The 16,834-nt window shown below is 34.2% G+C and overlaps 1 protein-coding gene across 1 annotated transcript in view; it reads left to right on the forward strand.

The window, feature by feature from the left end:
• LOC148278437 (titin-like) overlaps positions 1-16,834 on the forward strand; it is a 128,554-nt gene that overhangs the window by 24,220 nt on the left and 87,500 nt on the right. Inside the window, 8 exon segments of the mRNA XM_088231398.1 lie at positions 7,953-9,597; positions 9,741-9,970; positions 10,056-11,420; positions 12,359-14,215; positions 14,923-15,066; positions 15,315-15,716; positions 15,886-16,284; positions 16,393-16,788. Coding sequence (XP_088087524.1) covers positions 7,953-9,597; positions 9,741-9,970; positions 10,056-11,420; positions 12,359-14,215; positions 14,923-15,066; positions 15,315-15,716; positions 15,886-16,284; positions 16,393-16,788 — 6,438 coding nt within the window.

Genomic DNA, 16,834 nt, shown 5'->3' on the forward strand with positions numbered 1-16,834 from the left:
ACATTATTCAAATTTATGAGTTCACCACAATCGAACATTGATGTTATTATACTTGTATTATCTATCATAATAACAACAACAAAAAACCGTTAATCGTAATTTAAAAATACGTCTCACTCTCGTATTTAACTAATGTAACTATTCTTAACAAATTACAACAGGGATGAGGAATATCTTAAAGAAGGAAATATGAAAGTCTAGGCATTTACAGGGCTTATGACCTGTCATTAGCTGGATTTAAGTGGCCAATCTACACACTGTAACAAACAGACACTGTGTGTTTGTCTACAAACATTTGGACAAACTCAAATATTGTTGTAACTATTCTTAATATTATTTGGTAACATGTTTCATATTTAAGGTATTCTGCATATACACGGTTTTACAAAGCCAGACCGCGAAACCGCGGAGGAACACCCCTTCCATACAAAAAAAAATGAGTTAAAAAAAGTATTTGACCATGGAAGCGTTACGCATCAGACGCCGACAAGGAAAGCGGCTGGGTAAGGGAGGAGTAGGGTTTTGTATAAGGAGTTATCCTCCGTGAAATTACAAATTTTCATTTTGAGATTATGGAAAAAAAAGATTATTTGTAAAAAAAATGAGTTAGTCAAAAATTTATTAGGTTTTTTTTTAAAGTTGAACATGCGGAACATTTCTCTGAAGTTTCGCGGTCTGGCCTAAAAACACCATGTATAGGTTCGTGATTTATGTGAGGCTGGTCTCAGTCTAAGCATTACCGGCAAAACTAAGCAAGGTGTCTTGTGTTGCGCTGGTCTGGACATGTAGAGCGAATGGACGGAAAGAACGACTCGTCAGCAAGGGGAGTTACTTTATAGATAGGATTGAAGTAATGCAGATGATCAAATATGGGCAGAATGGTGAATGTTACACAGTGTGTAAAGTGGCCACTCAAACCAGCCAATGCCAGATTATACGCCCTGTAGATTCCTAGACTTCTATATTACCTTATAAAATGTTTTTCATCTCTGTTGTAATATGTTAATATTAACAGCTCCCCGGGCAGTTGAATCCATTCCTTGTTTAAAAAAAATTAACAAACTCAAAATATTGTTAATAATTTTGTGCACAATTTAGCGAAATAAACATTTTTCTTATAGTAAATAATAATTTTGCAGATATAATTATTAGCTCAGGACCCTGAACGAGTGTGTTTGACTCGACAATCCTGAAATAGGAAATCGACCAGATACATATTAGTCCGTCTCGTTTATGCTTACCATGGCACAGTTCCTGAGTATGACGCCCGGCGGCGGCAATCGTCTGTGATTCGCTAGGATTAATGTGCTAACGCAATGCCTTATGCATCATTACGTGCTTAAACTAACGTATCTTTAAAATCGTTTCTATAATACCAGTCATTTCATATTATTTTAAATAGTAAATTATTCCGTTAAATAATTTTAAATAACCACTTACCGACTTTTCCGTGTCTACCAGTTAAAAGGTGTACTCGTCTCTTCGTCAGGACACTAATTATACAAACATCATGTGTCCTATCAGCACTTTGGTTTTATATTTTTGTGCAACTACTACTATTGTGATTATTATATTGTCCATCTCGTGTAGTGGGGTCAGTGCGTTTGCCTACCATGCAAGAAGTCTCGGGTTCGATTCCCGACATGGTTGACACGAAATATAATTTAAAAGGCTATTTTCACACTAGAATATTTTATAGTCCCTGGACAGGTATTAGAATCGTAAGACTGATCATCTTACCTTCGTATAAAAAAAAGATTAAGATACGTTGAGATCGGTTTTCCAATGCAGTACCCTATGCACCATTGGGAGCGGAAAAACATTATGATGATGATAACTACTAAGTTGAAGGTAAATAGTGAGATTGACATATTAGTATAATAAGTGTCCTGACGAAGAGACGGGTACTTCCCGAAAGCGGAAGAGTCGGTCAGTTATCATATAGAATTTTATTATTTACCCAAATTTAGTAAAATGTTTGGCCACAAAATTGATGCTTTAAATTCTGATAGTAGATCATTCTTACCATAACCATTGAAAAATAAATCATCGACTTATCAAAACGAATCGATCGACAGTGTGCAATATGTAGTGTATAGTTTGAAAGCAAATTTAATGTTAAGTTCTCCTTTTAAAGTATTAAAAACGACCGTTATTTGGGTTAGCTGACGACTAGATTGTCCATATATGGCCCAAGTCTCACATGAGAGGCATACCGCCGTGTCTGTTTCAATGTCGGCTCGATTTATACCAAGAATGGAGTCTATGGTTGTGAAATACCGTCTTGATTATTACAATTACAACACAGCACACCTGCGGTTTGACACCCTCCCTAAAAGTATTCCCTAGAGACTAAATCACGAATATAATGAAAATCCCTCGATTCAACGAAAAACAGTAAAACTAACTTGTTACCGCAAATTTATTGCGAGTATTAACAATTATTGCGTAATTAACTATACGCTACTTTCGCTGAAACCTCGACCTTAATATTAATCTTACGCTAACATAAGCGAAATAAAAGCGCTGATAATTTAATGTAATATAATATAAGTCACAAACGGGTGTGTAATGTATGTGCACGTTACATTGTCGACAGAAATTCTTCAAAAGTGTAAAAAAGAATTTAAAAAAACATGTATCTTGTTTTAAGATATTACACAAAATACTCGTACTAAAAACATTTAAGGGCAGCCCTGACATTGGCGGGTTTAAGTGGCCACTTTACACACAGCGTTACATTCACTATTTTGCCTACGTTTGAACATCCATATTTGTTAAATTCTTCAATCTGTTAATTTTTAATTACAATAATAGACATGGGCTATTGAATATATTGTGCACCATTATTTTATTGCCCTTGTTTGTCTTTGCTACATAGTTTTATTATTTTTGTTAAGTTTTTTGTACGTATGTTTCTTCATGTGACTGTTGTAATTGGCTTAGGCCGTATATTATATAACAAATAAATAAACAAAAAAGCTATTACGATACGAGATACCGTTTTTGCTACCATTCGTGTTGGCAATATAGTTATGAGAAAGAATGACAATATCCGTCAAAGGCTACCTATAAATTTTGACAAACTGGCAAACTTTCAAAGGGGTAGTAAAAGGAGAAGAGTTAAAAGTTCAATTACCATTGCAAAATATTCGATTGCAATTTTCGAAAGAGTAACTCGTTTATTAACAAAAAATATTGCTTTTTTATAAGTAAAACCGAAAGGAAGACCCACGATCTTTAAAACGGTTTCAGGTATGTGAAGGAATTTATTTTTATTTTATTTTCTTTTATTTAGGAAACATACAGTACATAGTTTTATATTTTACACAGTTAGACTTAACTGTAATGGATCAGTGAAGTTTCCATATTATATAATAATTTTATGTAAGGTTATTAATTAAATGACAGGAAAATAAACATAAATAGAAGTTGTTTAAAAATTAAAGTAAAAAAAATAAGAAAATTTGTAAAAATAATTAAAAGATAAGAATTAAAATAAAGAATGAAAAACATGCTTAGATGTAAAAATAAAATAAAATAATAAGATTTTTTTAAAAAGGAAAATTATAAATATACACATACATATTTTAAGGGATTCAAAGAAACGATGAGAAGAATCTTTAAATAAGAAAATAAATTTATGTCAATTAAAAAAAACATCTTCAAAATTAATGACACATAGTAAGAGCAGCAATATATTGATTTCATATACATATACAATATAAGTAATTAAAAGTAGTTTAAAAGTATAAAAACATGTCAATGCAGCAGAGAAAAAAGGAGGAATAACAGGTATAGCAAGTAATATTTAAAATTTGAAAAAGCAATATAAGGAGAAGAATGTACTAAAAGAGAGTTAAAAACTTTATCAATGGGTTAACAAATTACAACAGGGATGGAGAATACCTTAAATGAGGGAATATGGAAGTCTAGGAATTTACAGGGTTTATGACCTGTCATTGGCTGGTGTAAGTGGCCACTTTACACACTGTGCAACATCACCATTTTGCCCATGTTTGAACATCCATATTCTTATTTTATTTTTTTAATAAGTTTCATTCATATTACGCCTGAGAAATGCCATACATTATATAAATTCAACGTAGAGTAACTAAAAACTATAATTGGTTGGAATTTAATAGCGACTTAATTATTAAACTTAACTGAGTATAGAATTAACTTTCACAGGAATAAATTAATTTGAAAAAATGCGTAAATAGCGTTTGAATAGCAATGCGGCTTTGTATGATTTATTGACTAATTAACTTGAATTATAATTTTAGTTTCCCACACCATGCTGTCGCATGTTTTTCTAAGAAAATGTCTATTGAATTCAAGATCATCGTTGTATCTACGTATTCTATAAACATTATTTCGTTCTATACAAAAACTTTATTATACGATAGATAAACATTTAGATATTTATGGCTGCTCAGGCGCACAATAAGCTTTTCTGGGTTATTACGTCAAGTGTTGTTGCCAGCAACCTGATAATGGAAACGTCGGAAAAGAGTGCAAACGAAGAACGGTACAAAACCCCAGACAAACTCATTGTGCATTAAGATAAAATAAAAAGTTGGGTTAAAGAATTCTCGACCGGAATTTCGGAAGTCTAGGCATTTACAGGGCTTATGATCTATTATTTGCTGGTTTCTGTTATTGCCTTACACAATGTGTAACATTCACAATTATATCTTTGTTTAAACATTCGTACCTCTTTAAATCTTCCATTTGTTGGATTTTGTGAAATAAAAGAGCTAAAACCTTTATTTATATAGGTGAGGTTCTAACGAATTATTTCACGTACAAGGAAACACATGAAAAAAAATATTCTTCCTTTAAATTAGCTTGAAAAAATAAACATAAATCTCCATTGAGATAATCCATAAAAAAATATTGATAAATATTTTGATTATTTAAAGTGCATTTATTTTTACTAAATGTTAATCAATGTTTTGTATATGACCACTTACCGACTTTTCTTTGTCTACCGGTTTCGAGACGTACCCGCCTCTTTGTCATACCGTATGCAACACCGTCTCATTAAAAAAAACCTCTTAAAGGTACGGCGCGGCGATATGTTTTTGCCCTGCGAGTAACCATCGAGTAGAAAATATTCCCCAAGGGTTTGGTTCTTATTCACACCCAAAACTGTGTTGTTCATTCCACTCAGACACGGTAAAATTGTATTATTTTTTAAATATTCGTGTTTTTCTCCTGGGTTCGATACCTGGCAAGCTGGACGAGAAATATTAGTTAAAAGGTACTGGTTAAATATTTCATTGTTCGTGAACTAAACTGATCACCTTACCTTCCATTTAACAAAAATGAATTGAAGTACATACAGTGCCCTATTTACCACCTTTCGTAATAGGAATGAAGGCGATTTCATTTTGTTAATTGCCTTGACCCGTAGGTACATAAAAACATACACAAAACTATTATTATTGTACGTTTTATCAACAATAAAACAAACCGCTCAAATCTTCGTATTGTTGGTAGGAATGTGACGTTAAAAATGATGTGGAAAGTAATGAAAATACACGGGCATTATGGAGTCTTGGAATGCGCGTGAGGAGAGATGAAGCGTCCTAAAATGGACCCCGGTAACGCGATCACATCCAAAAATAGAATACGCATGCGCGGAGACGCTCGGCGGGACCAACTTAGACGCCAAACATATCATCGGCGTCGGCGGAAATTTAAATGAGGAAGTTCAGTAATTTTCAATTTTTAATTTGCTGATAGACTATTGAACTAAGCCAGATTTTTTTGAATCGTATAATCAGAACTATGATTTTTTTTAAGTTTGTTTTTTTTTTATTACTGGGCGAGTGACGTCACAAGTTCTCTTTCCTTTCTTTTCGGTGAGTTCTACTGATGGTCAGTTGACATACCTATCAAAACTCTCCTTTCATTGGTTGATTTGTAAGAACTAGTGACGTCGTTCAAAGTATTTCGTTTTTATTGAAATCATTTTTGTTATTTTTTTCATACATTTTCAAGAAACTTCGAAGTACAAATTAATGCCCTAATTGTTACCGCGCGTAAGAATACTTTTTTTAATCCAATTTCCTGTAGGGCTGATCATCGTCATTGCTGCGACAGTGTGTAGAACAATTATAAGATTTAGAATAAGACCTAATTTACAATATTTTGAGAATATCCAAATTTTTTTAGACTAAAACTTGATTTAACCCTTATGGAAGTTATTAATATTAAGATATTACAAAAGAGATCAAGAATATGCTGTAGAAGGGGATATAGAAATCTAGGCATTTACAGGACTTACGACCTGTAGTTGGCTGATTAAGTAGCCACTTTTCACAATGTGTAACATTCACCATTGTGCCTATATTTAAACATAAATGTTTCTTCAATTCTTCTGAATGAAGAATGTAACTTGAACCATCCAATGACAGGTCATAAGCCCTGGAAATGACTAGACTTCTATATTCCTACATATTAATTATTATTCATCTCTGGTGTAATATATTAACAGCAGAATTAAATTAATTTGAAATCGTGGTTTATGAATTTGAAATTTTAAGAGAGTAACTAGATTACTGACATAAAAATGTTTTTTTAGTATGAGGGAAACTGATGAGAACATCCACGGTCTTTACAACGGTTATTGGGTATGTGGAGGGAGATACATTACAACGCACATTATTATTGATATATACTAGTATATTTATTATGTAGCTCTAAAATAAACAAAAAAAATACACATAGGCGGCCCAGCTTGTGCTCGGTTATACTTCATTTATGTTGTGTACCATCACCATTATCATTCCATGTCCATTCCCTAGATAAAGCATATGGCGTCCGCAAAGAGCCTCTAGGCGGCTCTGTCGGCTGCCAGCGCTTGGGCATCCTCCAAGTGAGGATTATTTGAATATAATTTATAAATTGAAAACACTCTGTACACTGCCACTTTGGTCGGCCTCGAGGTGTAATGGCCTACCATGCAAGAGGTCTAGGGTTCGATTTCTGACATGGTTCACATGATAAAATATAAATAACAAAGCTACAGATATACAAAAATTGAAATAACTGTATTTGTATATGAATTACCTCAAATCAATACTATTTCTCAATGGGAAAGGGAAATAAAGAGGAAAAAGGAATGAAGGAGAATTTAAGGAAGAGAAAGGAGATGTTTCTTTAGACGTGATTTAAACAGAGATACTGTAGAAATATCTTTAAAAGTGCATGGGAGATGATTCCATAGTCGAGCCGCATTTGTTCCAAATGACCAGAAAATGTAAATATTTACATATGCCTCGACAATTTGAAAAATAATATTTTTCACTCATGGTAAGAAAATACTTCGTTCAAATATGATTTAAGCAATATATATGAAAGACGTAGAAACGAATCAACAACATGAATATTGGAAACCTAAAAATATATATATAAGTTTTTTGCATTTTTTTAATAGTTTAGATTTGCACCATATAAGACTGGATTGGAAAATCAGTTTTAAGAACTTCTAAATTCAATAAAATAAATAAAACAACTCTGTTTTTAACCACTAATTTGTATTTTCCAATTGTTATATTATTTATTTTTTTTCAATTCATTTCCGAAGCAAAACTATTTACAATATTTTTTCTTTTACAATTTCTAAAACAAATAATAGATAATCGCCTTTAATCCGACAATAATAATTTATGAGATACTATAATAAAATTGGGAAATCGCTTGTTTTTTTTTTTTACATAATATTATTGTTACTAACACATTTTTTACTATTTGTTATATTGTTATATGGCGCCAAAATGAATTATTAGTGTATACGCAATCGGACTTATGAATGTATTAAAAATTTAGTACTATATAAGTTTATACATGTTGGGGAGAACCAGTAGTTAAATGGGATCCTTTTTTAACAAAAGTAAACAAATACTCTATGAAACTAACCAGATTCTAATTTCAATTTTCAGTTGAAGGCAATATGGTGGAGAGAATGCCTCTAAATATAAGGCCTGGTGACCCGTCTCCGCCGATTTTCGAACAGATTTTCAAAAATGCTCGGTTTGCGCAAGGTGGTAATGCAAAATTTGAAGGTAAATTACGCGGAAATCCAAAACCAGTAGTGTCATGGACTCGAAAGAAAGCTCCTCTCGTTGAGTGTAATAAATATAGTATGAGCTACAATGAACAAACTGGTAACGTGTCACTAGTGATTAAACAAATCGGCCCCGGCGATGAGGGCGAGTACACGTGCACGGCGAGGAACAAGTACGGGGAGGCTATCTGCTCGGTCTATATCCAGCCTGAAGGGATGATCATGCCGGCCGGGCCAGCCTCGATGCAGCGCGATTTTCAGGAGACCGTTGAAACCTCCGAACATAAAACTATTGGTTCTCAAGTGCGTTCTTCCTACGAGAAGGTGCAGAAAACTGCCTACTCTAATGGCAGCACGTTTAGTAGTTCTGAAGATTTCAAAGTTGATACATTTGAATACAGACTGTTGAGGGAAGTTTCCTTCAGAGAATCAATCACGAGAAGACAGTTTGGGGAAACAGATATGCAAATAATCACTGAAGTAGATAGGTTAGCTGGACCACCAGCACCACCAAAGATTTCACAAAAACCTAGAAATTCCAAACTTCAAGAAGGCGCAGATGCCGTTTTCCAAGTTCAAATATCAGCTAACCCACGATCACGAGTTACGTGGTTTAAAAATGGTCAGAGGATCATCAACAGCAGCAAACACCAAATATCTACAACAAATAACCAAACAATGCTAAAAATAAACAAAACTCATCATTCAGATACTGGACACTACACTCTATTAGCTGAAAACCCTAATGGTTGTGTAGTGACTTCTGCGTATTTGGCTATTGAAACTCCACAAGAATCATTCAACCAAGATCAAAGAGTACAGGAATCGACTCATGTGGAAATCGAAGAACGATCTGAAACTACTGAAAAAGCACTTGCGCCACAATTTGTCAGAGTTTGTCAAGACCGTGATGTCACCGAAGGAAAATTAACAAGGTTCGACTGTCGCGTGACAGGTAGACCTTATCCCGAAGTAACATGGTATATCAATGGTCAACACATCCAGGATGATTTCAATCACAAAATTTTGGTAAATGAATCCGGCAATCACGCACTTATGATAACAAATATCGAAAGACAAGATTGCGGTGTTGTCACGTGTGTGGCCCGCAACAAAAGCGGAGAAACCTCTTTTCAATGCAACTTAAATGTTATTGAAAAGGAACAAGTAGTTGCACCAAAGTTTGTTGAAAGATTTACGACTCTTAATATAAAAGAAGGAGAACCAGTAATTTTAAACGCGAGGGCGGTCGGAACCCCCACACCACGAATCACTTGGCAGAAGGACGGAGTACCAATCACACCTAACCCCGAGTTACGAATTTCAACAGAAGGTGGAGCCTCAACGCTGGATATTCAGCGAGCCAAGGCGTCGGACGCAGCTTGGTATCAGTGCACGGCGCAAAATGTAGCAGGCTCCACAGCAACAAGGGCGAGGCTCTTCGTAGAGACTCCTAAAGGGCCAGCGCCCGAACAAAAGCGCTTGCACTTGCCCAGACCCACTAAGATTATTCAACCAGAGTATGTATATAAAGTTATAATTTCCACATTCATAATATATTTGCTAACTTATGTAATATTTTTAAATACGCATTATAAATATGTAATTTGTTCAAAATTATGAACCATTAATGCAATAATTATACAATCCTTTTTATCATTAGACCTGCGCCGGGTCCTGAAATCATTTACCTCCGTCATGTCGAGAGGGCAAAGCCTTATGCTCCTCCCGGTGACGAGGATAGAGTTTACCCACCACCTCAATTTATCATCCCCCTACAAAATGCCAGCCAAATTGAGGGTGGGAAAATTCACTTTGAAACTAGAATCGAGCCAGTTGGAGATCCTACTATGCAAGTACAATGGTTTAGAAATGGACAGTCCCTTGAAGCTAGTAAGTATATATTTTTTATGCATTTATTCTACGTGTCTATTTTAATATTTTCGTTAATGCATACATTACTTTGTATTCATTTCAGGCTCTCGAACAACTTCAACATTTAAATTTGGATACATAGCTTTAGACCTCCTAAGCTTAATAATAAATGACTCGGGTGAATATACTTGTCGTGTCATAAGCTCAACTGGTGTAGCTGAAACTCAAGCATTTTTACAAGTAACACCTAGGGCTTCTATAGAAAAAACAAGTCAACATCCCGATAGCCTTCAGTATATCCAACAATTGGAAGACTATTCTAAATATCAACATATGGAATCAGTCGATGAGCAAGCTACTCACCGGCCTCAGTTCATAAGGCCACTTCAGGAGTTAGGAGAACTTCAAGAAGGAAGAAATGCTCACTTTGAAGCTCAACTTACTCCAGTTAGTGATCCGACAATGAGAGTGGAATGGTATAAAGATGGAAAAGCTATTACGGCTAGCTCGCGAATCACGACAATCTTCAACTTCGGCTACGTCTCCCTTAACATCATGCACCTACGGGCTGAAGATGCTGGTTCGTATACAGTGAGAGCCATTAATAGATTAGGCGAAGCAATAAGTACCGCTTCTCTCAGAGTCATTTCCAGAAGCACTGTTACCGGTGATTTGGGTATTCCAGAGCAACAACGCTATATTGAAGAAGTAGAGCGACTTGAGGCATACCAACAACAACATCATCAAAAATATGTCCAAGAAGTTCCGGAGAGCGTTGCGCATCCAGAATTTAAAACACCCATTAAAGATCAACTTAATATTCGTGAGGGCGGTTTCGCTCATTTTGAAGCACGTCTAGAACCAATCGGAGATTCAACACTCAGAGTTGAATGGTTAAAAGATGGACGACCAGTTGAAGCTAGTTCACGAACAACAACATTTTTCAATTTCGGCTATGTTGCTTTAACAATAAAGTATGTGACTATACACGATATTGGCAGATATTCATGCCGAGCCTACAATAAAATTGGTCAAGCTGTAACTGAAGCCAATTTAAGTGTTATTACGAAAAAAGACATAATTCTTGAAACTCAGCATCCTGGAGGACTTGAAAAAATTCAGCATCTCGAAGATGCCAATCGTATGACAAGGACAATATCTGAAGATGTGAAAGTTGTCCAAAAACCAAGATTTTTGGGAATTTTGAAAGGAACTAATAAAATAGTAGAAGGTCAAAGAGCTCATTTCGAAGCACGTGTAGAGCCACAGAGTGATTTGACCATGACAGTTGAATGGTATTTCAATGGAAATTTAATTAAGTCTGCGAACAGAATTCAAACTTACCATGATTTTGGATATGTAGCTCTAGACATTGCAAGCGTTCGCGGTGAAGATGCTGGAACTTATACAGTTGTGGCTCGTAATGCCTCGGGTGAAGCTCAACTCAGCGCATCCATGGTTGTACAAAGTAAGTCATTATCTGAAATTATTAAAAAATAATTTGAAACAAACCCCATGTATTGAATTTTGGTATTAGTTATGTCTGTTTTTTTTTCAAATGAAAAGAACAAGCAAACACAACAACAAAAAATACAACAAATTAGTCAATAATGTATTCTCCTTAATGAGTTTACAACAAATTAGTCGATAATGTATTATTTTTCATTATTCTACAACAAATTAGTGAATTATTTATACCACATTTGGCAGATTTATTACCTCGATTGAACGAGAACAGAAGGAATTGTCGAAAATGCCCACTTTGGTCTAATTGATATTCCATTTTAAAGGCCTACAACCAAATAAAATAATATATGTAATGTAAAAGCAAAAACAATGTAATTATAATAATAAGAGAAAAAAATATTTCAAAAGACGTATAACCTTTGATATTTTGTTTTACTTTTGGTACTCATTTATAAATTTGAAAAAAAACGGACACTGCTTATGTTAACACCTAACATATATCATAATTTGATTTATTTCAATTTTATAAACAACAAAGTACTACAATAGTTGAATATTTAAAAAAAATTAATAACATAAAATAGATTCGTAGAAAATATATTATTTTAAAACCATTCTACTCACATTTTTCTAATTCTCTAATAGAGCATTTTACATTTTTACTAATGTTAAAAGAAGGATAAAAAAACTAACATTTCTTATTCAATGAAACATTATCAGACCGTAAGCAAATATGTCTGTAATAAAGGCTGTGTGAATGTGATAGTTTAGCCATTTGGTAAATGCAAATATTTTTACTTAGGGGAACTTATAAACTTATATATTTTACAGTATTTTATGGTTACTATACTCTTTTTGTATTTCTTTTTTTGTGGTATAATTACTTTACTTAAACAGTTCATGTAATATTATATAATCGCCTTTATCTGTATTTTTCAGCACGCTCAAGCATTGATACTTCAAGTATCCACAAGGGACTATATGAGAAAACAAAAGTATTGGAAAGTTCTAAATTTGTTGAGCCGCAGTACCACATAGAAGAAATTTCAAAATCGAAACCAATATTTGTGCAGCCACTCTCAGATCCTAATCCAGTTAGTGAGGGAAAGAATATTCATTTAGAATGCCGTTTAGAGCCCATGGGTGATCCTACAATGAGAGTCGAATGGTATCAAAACGGTAGAGCTGTTACGGTGGGATCCAGATTTAGAACATATTATGACTTTGGATTTGTTGCTTTAGACATTATACACGCCACATCAGTTGATTCTGGAGAGTATACTGCGCGAGCTGTTAATCATCTTGGATCAGCACATACGTCTGCAATCGTAAGAGTCATCGAAAAATCTGACATCTTAACAGATACACAAAACGAACAAGCTATTGAACAGATCCAAATGTTAGAAGACGCATCGCGCAAGACTCGTCAAACTGCCGATGATATCACTGTTATGCAAGCTCCCCAATTCTCCAGGTCCCTTCACAATATCGAAATTATTGAAGGAACTAACGTTCATATGGAGTGTCGATTGCAACCAATTGGTGATCCAACAATGAGAGTCGAGTGGTTTTGTAATGGGCGAGCCATTAAAACAGGTCACAGATTTAGACCAGCATATGATTTCGATTATGTTGCTCTTGATTTACTCAGTGTTTACCCTGAAGATTCTGGTGTTTACACGTGTCAAGCTAGAAATCAGCTTGGTGAAGCTGTTACTTCATGCGCGTTAAGAGTTCATGCCAAGAAGGATTTGTTATTAGAATCGCAGCACCCGTCGGGATTAGAAAAGATTCAATATTTAGAAGATGCTTCACGATACAAGAAGAATGAATTTATTGATGAAATAATGACTGAAAAACCACGATTTGTGACTAAACCTAAGTCTTTGGAAAATATGATGGAAAGTCAGCACGTCCATTTTGAATGTAAATTAGAGCCAGTAACAGACTCGAACTTAAAAGTAGAATGGTTTAAAAATGGTCGTCCAGTAACTATTGGGCATCGATTTAGGCCAATTCATGATTTTGGGTATGTTGCTTTAGATATTGTTGATTTAATCGCGGAAGATACTGGTGTTTACACTTGCCGTGCTGTCAATTTGGTTGGAATGGATGAAGTTACTTGCACATTGAGCTGTCGTGGAACTGCTGAAATAATGAGAAATACCCAAAATGAAGCAGGTCTTGAACAAATACAAATGCTTGAAGATCGTTCACGTTACCAAAGAACTGACGCTATTGATGAAATTACGAAGCAAGTACCAATCTTTACAACCTCTTTGAAAAACGTCGAAATCAAAGAAGGTCAAAGAGCACATTTTGAATGTCGACTTATTCCAGTTTCTGATCCAACCATGAAGGTGGAATGGTATCATAACAATACATCTCTTAAGAGTGGGTCTCGATTTACTGAAACAAACAATTTCGGATTTGTTGCTCTAGATATAATGTCTTGCCTTCCTGAAGATTCTGGTACCTACACATGTAGAGCTATTAATGCTTTAGGAGAAGCTGTTACATCTGGAATATCGGTGGTCCAATCTAGAAAATCAATTTATCTGGACTCTCAGCATGAGAGTGCTCTCAATCGCCTGAGTCAACTTGAAGATACCTCTAGATATCAAAGACAAACGGCACAAGAAGACGTGGTAACTCAAGCACCAGTTTTCACATTACCAGTCAAAGATCTCCGTGTAGCTGAAAACCAAGCAGCACATTTTGAAGCTCGCCTTATTCCTGTTGGGGATCCAAAATTGAAAGTAGAATGGCTTAGGAATGGAGTTCCAATCGAAGCATGTAAGTACCTACAACAATATTTGCTATCCCTGTTTTGAGATATATTAAATATTATTCAACCACTAGAAGCTTATAGTAGCTTATTAGATTTTGTTTGGTGATCACAATAATTGTTAATGTTTATTAAGTAAACCGAATTTCACTATAAATAAAATCATTTTTAAAATTAAAACCAAAAATTTATATGAATCTAAAATATTTTCGTAAAGAAGTAGGAAAATAAATAATGGTACATTGTGAAAATTCAAATATTACTTACGAACAAACAAACGAAAGAGATTTTATAAAATAAATACTTTTAAAATTACTGTGTTTAAAATTTTAAGAAAATTTGCAGAAATGTTTGTAGACAAAAACTGTATTCCACTCCTTGGGAGTCGCAATATTAACATATATTACAACAGAGATGGGCAGTATTTTTGATAAAAGAATATGGGATAAATTAGCTTATGACAGGTCATAACCTTAGAAATTACTAGATAAGTTTCTATCATTTTCAAAAATATTCTCTATATCAGTTTCAATACATTAATTTGTTTACATTGGCCTATTACTGATTTGTGTTTTTCTGTTTCGACTTCTAAATTTAGTTCTTTAGAACTGCTTTGAAATTACATGTGATAATTATTTCATAAATTATTTTATACAAATCATCAATAAAAAGACATGTTTGTGTAAAGAAATAAAAACATTAAATGTATTTTTAGCTAACCGCCTCACTACAATGCACGATTTTGGATACGTTGCTCTGAACATGAAATATGTCAATCCAGAAGATTCGGGAACATATACCTGCAGAGCTATTAATGAACTAGGACAAGCTGTTACATCATCAACATTATTCGTGCAATGTAAATCATTTTACTTAAAAATATGATTACTATTATTATTACTTTTTTTTACAATATACGTTAGAGGTTAAACAGAGTATTCAAAAAATAAAGGACAATTACAAAGCAATAAAATACATATTTATGAAATATATACTAACGTAAAAATAGTAAACAAAAATCCCACAAAGGCATGGCCTGTTCGTGGGTATACATATATTAAAATGTATTCAATTGTATAAATTTATATTTAAATATGATTTTTTCAGCCAAAGCGTCGCTTCAATTAGAATCTCAGCATGAGAGTGCTTTAGAAAAGATTAACCAACTGGAAGACAGTTCCAAATACCAGCGCCGTCAGGAAGAGGACATGGTAGTGAAACAAGCTCCTCGATTCGTAACACAACTAAATGGACCGGCCAACCTTATAGAAGGACATAGCGCTCACTACGAATGCCGCATAGAGCCATACCCAGATCCTGACCTTAAAGTTGAATGGCTGCTCAATGGTAAACCGTTGCAAAGTGGTCACAGATATAGAACCACATACGATTTTGGTTTCGCTTCATTGGATGTATTATCAGTTTATGCTGAAGACTCTGGTGAATATACTTGCCGTGCTATCAATAAACTAGGAAAAGCACAATCTTCAATAAAACTTAATGTTCAGTGTAAGTATCAAAATATAAAATACAAATGTCACTACCTTATTTTTTTGTAAAGAAGTTAATTCACTTTTTAGATCATTTTAGAAATCAATAAATTGACATTTTTATTTTTAGTTATCAGTAAATTTAACTAATTTAGCTTAAATTAAAAACGTAACTTTTCTTCTTTTAGCCAAGGCATCAATTATCAGGGACACTCAACATGAAAGTGCATTGGAAAAGATTCAATACTTAGAAGATGGTAGCCGCTTCAGACGTGCAGAGAAAGATGACAGTTTCGTTGCTGAAAAACCAGAATTTGGAAGACCACTTAAAAATGTTCAAGTTAACGAGGGTAAACCGGTTCACTTGGAAGCAACCTTGACTCCTGTAAATGATCCAACAATGCGTATAGAGTGGTACTGCAATGGAAGACCCATCCAACAAGGTCACAGATTCAAGACTACGTACGATTTCGGATTTGTAGCTCTTGACATTCTCTACGCTTATGGCGAAGATACTGGAACCTATATGTGTAAAGCCATCAACGCTGTTGGTGAAGCAGTTACCACCAGCTCAGTCAAAGTAGATGGTTAATATCTATTTTATACATTTTTTTCAAATTTTTATTATTAATAAAAATTACCAATTTATAAACTAAATTATAGAATTTGAAATATAATTATTATTATTTTTTTAGCTAAAGCTGGATTGTATCTTGATACACTCGATGAACAGCGTTTGAAGAAAATCCGTGAACTAGAAAACTATGAAAGGCCACAAAAAGTAGATGAAGAAAAACCAGGCCAGAGACCTGTATTCATTACTGCGCTCACAAGTTTAGAGAATCTTAAAGAAAGTGACAGGGCGCACTTTGAATGTAGAGTTGAACCTATCAATGATCCTGATCTTAAGATCGAATGGTTCTTGAATGGAAACCTCATCCGTGCTGGACATCGTTATAGGACAACTCACGATTTTGGTTATGTTGCTATGGATATTCTGTATGCTTATTCAGAAGATTCAGGAACATACATGTGCAAAGCAACAAATAAACTTGGAGAAGCTGTTAATACTTGTACCCTTAAAGTTGCAAGTAAGTTAACTAATTATTTATATACTTTTACTATAGGGATCATTGA

This window comes from Micrasema longulum, unplaced genomic scaffold, assembly GCF_059751315.1.
Source record: "Micrasema longulum isolate JH-2025_06_02 unplaced genomic scaffold, ASM5975131v1 h1tg000880l, whole genome shotgun sequence".
Classification (NCBI taxonomy): Eukaryota; Metazoa; Arthropoda; class Insecta; order Trichoptera; family Brachycentridae; genus Micrasema; species Micrasema longulum.